Source organism: Gossypium raimondii, chromosome 4 (genome assembly GCF_025698545.1).
Source record: "Gossypium raimondii isolate GPD5lz chromosome 4, ASM2569854v1, whole genome shotgun sequence".
In the NCBI taxonomy this organism is placed as follows: Eukaryota; Viridiplantae; Streptophyta; class Magnoliopsida; order Malvales; family Malvaceae; genus Gossypium; species Gossypium raimondii.
The window spans coordinates 48,978,404-48,988,928 of NC_068568.1; the positions used below are offsets into that span (position 1 = coordinate 48,978,404).

The 10,525-nt window shown below is 32.5% G+C and overlaps 1 protein-coding gene across 1 annotated transcript; it reads right to left on the reverse strand.

The window, feature by feature from the left end:
• Positions 1-7,444: 7,444 nt before the first annotated feature.
• LOC105779603 (uncharacterized) lies at positions 7,445-9,266 on the reverse strand. The gene is made up of 4 exons (XM_012603423.2): positions 8,981-9,266; positions 8,778-8,895; positions 8,291-8,409; positions 7,445-8,058 (listed from the first exon to the last, which is right to left on the reverse strand). The coding sequence occupies exons 1-4, from the start codon at positions 9,065-9,067 to the stop codon at positions 7,663-7,665; spliced, it is 720 nt and encodes a 239-aa protein (XP_012458877.1). The 5' UTR covers positions 9,068-9,266; the 3' UTR covers positions 7,445-7,662.
• Positions 9,267-10,525: the final 1,259 nt, after the last annotated feature.

Here is a 10,525-nt window from a genome sequence, read left to right on the forward strand (position 1 = left end):
ACAAGATTTTTAATTTTATCCGTTACGTACGGCGCTTCCGCCATCTCTAATCCTTTCTGCTGTTGTTTTCGTCATTCTTTTGGGCCGCCATTTCTGTTTTCCTTTACCCAAAAGGCCACTTTGTTGAGATTTGATCGATTTAAATGATTTATTTAATTTAATTTAATAAAAATTATTAAAAAATTAATTTAATTAGTTCAATCAACCATTCATTGGAGAGGTGCTCATGGGCCGGGCTGCCCAACAGCCCACCTGAAATATGGGAGGATCCGGGTAAAAATATAGGCTCGAAATTTGAATTTGGGTAAAAAACGATCTAAACGGGCTGGGCCACGAATACCACTTTTTTTACTCGGGCCGGCTGGATAATAAATATATATTTATTTTTTTTAATTTTAAAATAATTTTTTTATTTTTAAAATAAATTTTTGGTGTTTATTAAAAAGTGGGCCGGGCCGGGCCGAGCTTGAGCTTAGGAATTTTTTCCCAGGCCGGACCTGGACAAAATTTTAGGCCCATATTTTGGGCCGGGCTTGGCCCAGGCCTAGGACGAGGGCTGAAATTTTTTCTGGGCCTGACCCAAACCCGGCCCATGAGCACCCCTAATTCATTGTTGGTTCTAATCTTTTGTTCTGAATCGATACTCAGACCAGTTTCTAGCTTAATCAAACGGTCCAATCCAATTGTGAAAACAACACCTCTTAAATGGACAAATGGCATAAATACCTCTCAATTTCAAAACTAGGCAAATTTAACTCTATCAAAACATAGAGTAATTTAATCTTTACTGATTTCGAAAGTTAGCGAATGAGGAAAATTAATGACAGCATTAATGATTGACAATAAAAAATATATATAAGAACAACCAGGTGTCGTAAGGCACATTAGACTCCTAAAGAAAGAACATTGATTAGAGTTTTAGAGACGACATTGTTAAAAAAAGTAGTCACAAACTCTAAACATAAATTATAAAACGGATATGAATGATAAAAACAAAAAATGCATAACATGTGGTAAAATATTTCACCTGATTTAAACTTAATAAAAAAATGCAAACGACACTACAAGTCAGCCAGTTAATGGAGTTTGTCTTGTTTATCCATTTTTGCTAAATGTTGTTAAGTAACTGACGTGAGGTGGTAGTCCAAAATTGGTATAATAACAAGTTTAGTCCTCAATTTATACATATTGTATTAATTTAGTTAATATTTAAAACTCTCAACATTACAATTTACCTCAAATTGATTCTAATTCTCAAAAAAATATAAATATTCATAAATATTCTAAAATATATAATAAATTTTAATATATATTACATTATATTTTATATAAAATAATAAGTTAACCGAAAACCTTTATGGCCTCGTCATAATACCCACTTCGCCCATAAGCACTAGTTAAAGCTGAGAAAGCATAAACAGTGTTTCCATAACTTTCCTTTAATGCATCACGAAATTAACACCCCTTACTCGAGTTTGTACTTAAATTCGAATAAGAAATACTACATTTTAAGATAAATAGTTTTTCAAGAACTAAATTTATTATTCAAGTTCTTCTCATCTCTTATACTTTTTTTTAAAATCATTTAAGGCTTTATAGATCATTTCTAGGCTTTCTCAAAAGTTTGATTACATTCGGGGTTCGTATGAGACCTTTTTAGATAAAAAAAGAACAGGGTAGAGGAAAACAAGGCCAGTGTTGTGACATTAGATTCTCTGATTCCTTATGTCGCAACATCTTGTGAATAGTGTCACAACTCCGAGTCCTCTTTGGCTAAATAAGTCAAAACTTTTTTTATTTTTGTGTTAAGGTCAATACCGTATAATCCCAAATATGTACCAATCAACTTAAATATTTATAATACTTCGGTTTATCAACTAATACTTAATTAATTCATCACATAACAATTACCCAAATATTAGCAATTTCATCACTTATAAGAACTTCTTAGCGTTACAACTCTTCTATTATCTTGCACATCCTCCTCTCCATTCCACATCCTATATTACATGTATATATACGAGAATCTTTGCATTTTAGTATAGTATGCCTATATGTAATATTAATTATTCTTTCACTAATTACACATATATTCTTAACAGAGGTGTCTACTTGAGTAGCAATCACTAAATTATTTTTATCTTGCCTTACGTAATTGAAATTAAGATCCACTTGTTGTTTTTGAAACTAGACTCAATGAATTTTTACCATAAAAATTCATAATTTAGTTCAAAGTATATTAATACAAGTTTTTCTTCAAATCTTCCTCTGTTTCTCTTTGCTAGGCGACTTTCACCCTTCTTCACTAAATATTATTTATCTTTTGTACAAAATTCATATAATATTGTCGTTTATTTATCTTGAAATTAAATTCATTAAGATTTTAGACATATAAAATTCATCTCCTAACTATTTGTTTACAATTTTTAATTACTTTAGAAAGTCGAAAAAGGGATCCGAATTTCATCTTATCTTATCTCACTAAAATGCATATATCTCATTCAATACAATCTCAATGCTTACACGTTTCTTCCGAACAAAACTATATTCGTTAAAATTTAATTTCATACTTGGTTCATCATTTAACTCATCTTCTACATTTTTGGTGAATTTTTAAAGTTAAGCTATCGATGCGGTCCAAAAACTCTTTTAATGATAATATTTACTTTTTCATGGTTCTTTACATTAACTTTCATTTAAACGTACATAATCATTATACTTTGATTATTACCATTTAGTCATTTAGGTTTATATGTTGATATCATATTCATTTCTTTACCTTGAAACTTCTCATAATACAAATCATATTTATCTCTTTCACTTGAAACTTGGTGTTCCTACATATCATATTTCATCAAATACTTTCTATCTCTACTATTTCAATTAAAATTTCACATATCTTACATTTCATTCATAAAATATTTAACTTAACTCATAGAGGTACAAGTAAAGTTAATATGAAAACGTATCTATTTTGACAAGAATTTCTTCTCTTTTGCTTCTCTTCCATTTCTAATTCTCAACTTCATCACTATCCTTCTCTTTTCTTCTAATTTTCTTCGCTTCCATCTACTAATTTCTTGCTTCTAAATTATGGAACATACTCTCTAGGATCTCTACTTCATATTTCCTCTTGGTGCCTATAGAAATTTCCAAGAATTTTGGGTAAAATAACGAGATTTCATGAAAAAGGACTAAATTGTAAGAAAATGAGAACTTCTCCCTTATTTAATGGTGGTGGCATTGGAGCATGAAGAGTATGAAGAAATTTCTTCATACTTCCATACAAATATATCCCTTTAATTTAATTAATTAAAATATTATAATAAAATAATTATTAATAATAATATGATAATAATAAAATATTCCACCAATTATATTTCAACACCTAATATTCATCAATTATTATCACGACAATTTATGATAATTATCTTGATTGAAAATGATCATTTTCCTTGTAATCTTTCAATATTCACTTTTGTGCTTCTCATTTTGGTAAAATTATAATTTAGTCCCTTTTTTTTTCACTTTTATTTGGTCTCCATTTACCAATTTATTTGACCCTTTAGTCTTTTCCTCCTTTGAAGTATTTTCACTTTTTGGTCATTTAATTTTCCATATTTATATTTTGACCTCATGAATTTTGAATATTTACACTAAGATTACAACACTTTCACATTTTTACAATTTAATCTCTACCTTAAATTAATACATCATGTAATACTTCTTGATTTGCCTTACTTTGATATCCCATGGTCTTTACTTATACCTTATTTAGTAAGAATCTATCACATACTGTTTCTGACTAAGGAGATTTTTGAGATGTTACAAGTTCAACTTTTCCCAATCTACCAACAATACTAATCATGGCACTAGCTAATTTGCCTTGTTCATTTTTTCTTTTTTCTCTTCTAGCAGTGAATTGAAAACCTTTAATGGTTTTTTCATGCTCACCTCCATTTCCAAGCTCTTGAAGTAAAAAAATATAGTCATCGAAGCTACAAAGCTTAGATTCAAATGAGAAAATGATGTTTTTGAGGCCGATTTGGCCATTATGCAAGGCGAGTTAAAGGACTTCTTCAGCTACAGAAGTGAAGCGAGTGTAACTGATAGCTTTAGGTCGGCTCAAGTGCATTTTCAAGACAAACCCAATCGATCGACGGCTAGAGAAATCAGGGGCGAGTGATGGGAAAGGAGCGGGAGTATGGGAGATAAGAGCACGGGTGGAGAAGGCGGTTGCGACGATAGTGTGTTTCGAAGCATTAGATGGTGAAAGTGTCATGGGACTAGATCTTTCGTCTCGCGATCCGTGCGGCCTTAGGTGATCCATTTGTTCCAAACTCGCCTAAGTTAGCCTTAACACCACAAGTGAGGATTTTTTTAGAACTCTTCCAAGGCACCAATTTGTATAGCGAAAGCAATTTATGCCAAAAGAAGCCATAAAGAACAGCAAAAAGCCACAGAAAAGAATGCACAAGAGATGTTTGAGTAAATGCTCTCAATATTCTATTACTCTCAAAGAATAATGAAACAATGGATACAATGGAGTGATTTACAAGTGAGGGGGGCCCTATATTTATAGTTGAGCTCCCCCAAAATCGACGGTCAATATCAAGTTACATCAACGGGCGAGATTAATGATATCCCTTAAGTCATGGGATTTACAAGATATACCATATCAAATCTAATCTTTACAAGATATGATTCCTATCAGTCTCTTAAGATTAGTTACTAAGATAGCCTATGTTGCCATATCTTCATCATTGGGCCACCCAGGCTTCAATCTAACAGGCTTCTCCAATAGCTTACCGAATCGGGCCAGTTCTTGTGGGCCAAATGATCCTCATCTAAACAATAGACCTCTATTGGATGCATTTAGTGTGTTGGTCAAGGGCTTTGAACTGCGGCCCGTGACAAAAGAGGGGGCTTGGAAAGGGAGAACTTTTGGGGTTGGGGTTGGTTTTGGTGGTTATTGTGGTGGTAATTACAATGGTTTTTTAAGTGGTTTTGTGGATATTGATGGTTCTGATAAAGCTTTGTTGTAGCTATGATCAAACAATGTGGCGACATTGAATTCATAGGGGTGAATCTAGTGATGGGAGTATCAGTCTTCAAGGTGCAAAGGAGAGGAAATTATCACAGGTGTGTGATAGATTAGAATCACTTGTTGTAAGTGCTGAAAATAGTGGATATTTCTTAAAGAGCTCGGCTCCGTAGATGTAGGGGGAACCGAACTATGTAAACAACTCTTATACCTTCTGTTTGTTTAATGTTTTACTTTCAATGGTGTAGAAATGCTCACTCCCTCATCACTCCTTCACAATTTATAACTTTTATCGAATAATTTTAAAGCTTCAATTTTAATATGATTTTTTATATAAATATACTTTTTTTTACTTACATTCTAAATGTACCGAAATTTAATTAAATCGATGCTAGATAAAATTTTCACTCGATCTAATCAAAGCTAACATAAGTATAAATAAATAGTTATAAATCAAAGAAAAAATAAACAATGGAGATAAGATACGTCCCTTCAATTGTTAAAAGGGTGACAAATTGCACAAAAGTTGGGAATTTCAACTTTTTTAGACTTTAAATTAAAACAAATTGGCTATTTTTGCTTTGTGGACAACCTACCTGAGTAGAAGCAACAACTTCCTCGCATACTAAGCTCTGTCATCCATGGCGCTGGGCTTTATCTTTTCTTCTTGTCATCAGACACTTGTTTACCTACCTGAGTAGAAGCAACAACTTCCTCGCATACTAAGCTCTGTCATCCATGGCGCTGGGCTTTATCTTTTCTTCTTGTCATCAGACACTTGTTTACCTACCTCACTATCTTCTTAATTTTCATATTAATTAAAATATTTTGGTGTAATTACTTATAATTATATAAAAGTGTCCTATTTGGATAATTATGTGTAATTAGAGTATTTTTATTGTACTTTTCAATTTTAAAACGACCGTGAAAATTAGATATAAAGGTTTAATATTATAAATTTTATATTATTTTGACTTAATTTACGTATTATAGAAAGGGAGACAACCTAGCATAATTTTTTATTTAAATTAAGTTTATGTAAGTTTTTAAATATAAAGCTCCAGATTATATGAACTGTAAACCTAAATATTACAAGGTCGATAATAATTATGCAAATAGAAAATATTTTCTTACACCATATTATTGGGTATGATACCATTTAAGATAAATGTGCCAGCCACAAGCACCATAAAGAACCCGCAAACTCTTGACACATTAAAGGCTTTGAAATATGGTTGAGAAGACATTTTGTTGTTCTAAAAAATGTTTCTCACATTAACATCACCTTAGCATAACATAGAAAATTAAGGTCAGATAATACTAGCATATTACATATTTCGTAACTTTAATTATAGGTGGAATTGAAATGATCTATACTAAAAAATATAAATTATGTAACTATGTAATTATAATATGTACTACCAAATATTACGTGGAGAATTACGGCGTAATTACACTTACTCAACTAAACTTGAACACGTTTAAGAATTATTATTTAATTATTCTGTGTCGTGGAAATAAACTGATTGATGATATATGTAGGTATATATGTAAAATGAGATTACCTAACACGCAAAGCACACGTTGCCTACGCGTATCTGTTGGCTAATCAAAATTTCCAAAATGTTTTCTTGGTTTCTTAATTCAAGAAAAAACCCATCAACGAATATTCTCTCATTGATTTCTCTGCATATATTTTGATGAATTTTAACGCTACAAGGTAAGTTGTGGAAACCCTTTCTTTACATCTCTTGTATGTATATTTTTGGCTAGGTTTTAATGGTGGGAATCAAGTGATCAGCCAATGCAGATGACATAGAATCTAAAGCTGAGTTCGTGTAGTTTGAGGTTCAAATATTGCATCTACAATCAGCTGCCCCGTCTCCAAAGTAAAGCTTCCTTTGTATAAAAAGTACAGAGTGGATAAATATGAGGGGAAATGATGATATGGATGAAGGTGGGATTCAAAGAAGAAAGAGCAGAAAAAAGGGCTCAATAATCAAAGTGTATTGTGTGAGAGTGGGTGGTTCAGCGTTGAGAGGAGTTGGGAGATGCTTGTTTGTAAGTTGTTACCCACTCCTCCAATGTTTTGGGTTGGATGATTGTAGGCATCGCCACCATCATCACACCCATTTCCATTGATCCCAAATTTCCCACAATGGGTAGGGGTAGGGGTTGTACAAAATTGTTTCCGAGACCAGGATCACCGGAAACTTGAACATAAGTCTTTTACCGATCGATCTGTGATTCAGTATATTGTGTATCTTTTGAATTGTATGAAAGGAAATAAAGTTTTAGATTTTCATTTTTGTTTTCAAGTTTTCATGTATTTAATGAATCTTTGAATGATCATATTTTGATTCGAATATTCATCGGACACGAATATTTCAAAAAAAAAAATTAAAACAATGTAAATCTAAATATGTGTAATGGCAGAAGCTCTGCTTTGAGCATAAATTCCAAGACCAGTATCTGCAAGTTTTTTAGTATTAAAGACAAATTAAGGCGTCTCAAATCCCATCCCCTTTCTTCCTCAATGCCAATGTTGCCTATACGTAGGTGCAATATAACCATGTATATGTATGAATGGTACCCTCAAATGGTGTTGCATATTGAAACTAATCATCATCTCGCTTGCCAGACCTAGAAGAAAGGCCATTCACAGATGCTAGTTTTGACTTCACCTCCTGCCACTCGCCATCCCAATCTTGTTCCCAACCTTGAGCTGTTTCTACATCGACATTGTTAGGTGAAGACGAGACGGGTTGCCCCATTTCAAGCTGCTGGTATGCGATTCCATCGTCCCTTTTGCTTCGCTTGTAGCAGGCGTACGTACTGCCGATGATCAGACCTGTTAGAATCACTAAGTAGATGGGGCTTATATGCCTGGGGAAAGGGATATAATTGAATATGCCGTAACTTGATGCTGCTGCTCGTATGTGAATTGCACACCTCAATTCTCCAGCATCTATTTGTATGGTTGAATTTCCACCAACTTTTGCTGTGATCTCAACCTATAACATCAGAAATTAAAGAAAAGTAGCACCATGACATCAAGTTTAGAAATTAACTTAGACTAAAAAGAGTTCATGTTCCAACGTGAAAACAATTGTCAAGTTTAAGGATTTTAAACAAAAACTTCAAGCCCTGTGTTAAGTAATTTCTAAATTTAACCCAAATCAAAACTCGAGGAATTCAATTAAAAGGTAAGAGCGTAAAAGCAAACAGAGAATGGTGAAATTAAACCTTTCGAGTTAGGTTAGGGAGCACTTCCACCGTCTTGGTCTTGCCATGTGACATACTCACACTGACATTTAGGTTTCTCTCTCCTTCGTTCATCACCAGTACTATTACTTTCTTTGAACCTACATGCAATTTTATAACATTTCTACTTTCAAATTTTCTTCTATTCAATAAGTATGATAATGTTAATAATCTATACATTCACATTTTTTATTATCAATTACTTATTTGTATCATTATAAGAGTTGATGTAAAATTAGGTACCAAATTAGGAAAAAGAGTCTACCAAATTGGGCCTAAAAAAATTTTAAGTACTAACTTAAGAAAAAGTGTGGTACCAAATTAGACAAAAATAATTAAGCACCAAATTAAAAATAAATATCAAGTTTGGGTACCAAATGTTGAATTGCTTCCATCCCAAACACCCTTTGAACAATAAAATAAAAACCAAAGACCCGGAAGAAAATTAAAGCAGTAGCGTTAAGCATACCAATTGACGCAGGATCAAGGCACGCCCTTAAGCTTTCGTTATGACAACTCGTTGACGAAAGCCAACACCAATGGTTACTAGGCCCAGGAGCCGGCGCCGGTGACGATGGCCCGGAAGGCTAAAAACCAGGAAGAAAATTACTTCTTCTTTTTGGTTCTGAAAATTAAAAAGTTAATAATAATAAAAGAGTAAAAAAAAAATACCAGGGAAGATTCCACCGGAGGTCGAGCGTGTGATTGAAGAAAGAGTAAAAGGAAAGAAAAGATTGAAAGGATTTCCTTTGAATCCATAATCTTTTTTATTCTGTTGTTGGATCAAAGCTCTCACCCCACCTTTGATATTAATAAGATTTAAGTCTCTAATTACAAGAATTTCCATGCTGTTGGTTTGTTCTTAGTCAATCAAAACCCTTCTGACTTATTCCTCGTCTTCTTTTCTTCGAAATCTCCGTTTACTTTTGTCTTTCTCTCCCTCTCCCTCTCCACTTTTAACTTTCCCACTTGCCATAATACTACACTTAAAGAGTCAATTTAGTATTACTTTTAAAAATATATTTTTTTTAAAATTATTTTTCAAACTCCAAAAATTGGCCCAAAAAATATTTTTGACAGAAGCAGAAAATTTGTTTCTTGTAAAAAAGTGTTTTTGTGTCTTAAAAATATTTTTTTAGAAATAACACTAAATTGACCCACAATACTTTAGTAACGCTACATAGACTTGTCTATGGGCCGGAAAAATTTTTTGGCTCGCCTCCTAGGCCCGGGCCTGACCCGGCCCAAAATATGGGCCTAAAATTTTGCCCAAGCCCGGCCCGGGAAAATATCATAAGCCCAAATCCGGCCCGACCCGGCCCATTTTTAAAATAAACATTAAAAAATTATTTTAAAAATAAAAAATATTTTAAAAATAAAAAAATTATTTTAAAAGTATTTTAAAATTAAAAAATAAAAATATATATTTATTATATTCGGGCCGGGCCCGTGCCCGACCCGTTTTTTAAACGGGCCTCGTTTTTTTTGCCTAAGCCCATATTTCGGACCTATATTTTTACCCGAACCCTCCCATATTTCAGGCGGGCCGTCGGGTCAGGCCGCCCGACCCATGGACAGGTCTAACGCTACACTCCTAGTTTAGTTGCAAACGAAAATCTAGGTTAAAAAAAAAAAAGCTACACCCTAATATTACTAATTTTTTAATAAGTTTATATTTTTTTTATTTAACTTTAAAAAGTTACAAAATAGTTATTAAATTATTCGAAAATTTTTATTTAAATTACTGGTATATTAAAATAGTTATTGTATGGTCTTTTCTATTCGCACTGCTTTCATTAATTGAAAGCTCTCATTTCCCTTCTATTCTACATTTTAATTTTTTTTCATGAAACAATTTTGACTAGCATGAATCTGCGAATCAAAATCAAACAACTTTCTTCTTTGGTTTCCGACACTAACTATCAAATCAAGTTGTCGCTTGAAGCTCACTACCTAAACTTTAAAAAGGAAAAACTTAATAACCCAGTGACTTAAGTGAAAATTTTTCGAATAATTTAATGATCATTTTTGTAACTTTTTTTTAAAAATTAAGTGACCAAAACATAAACTTATTAATAATGCAAAGATATCGAGTGCAGTTTAAAAAATGTTTTTGGAAGTGGATTAGAAAAGTGTAGCTTTTCTTTAAATAAAGTGTATTTTTAATTTTAAATTTTATTATAATTATGTTGAAAATGTACGAGATGTTTGGTTTAC

Excerpts from the sequence above, each read along its gene's own strand:
- LOC105779603 (XM_012603423.2), bottom strand. The coding sequence starts at position 9,067 with ATGGATTCAAAGGAAATCCTTTCAATCTTTTCTTTCCTTTTACTCTTT. Across the intron at positions 8,410-8,777 it reads CCTTGATCCTGCGTCAATTG|GTTCAAAGAAAGTAATAGTA; the intron begins GTATGCTTAACG and ends AATTGCATGTAG. Across the intron at positions 8,059-8,290 it reads TCCCTAACCTAACTCGAAAG|GTTGAGATCACAGCAAAAGT; the intron begins GTTTAATTTCAC and ends CTGATGTTATAG.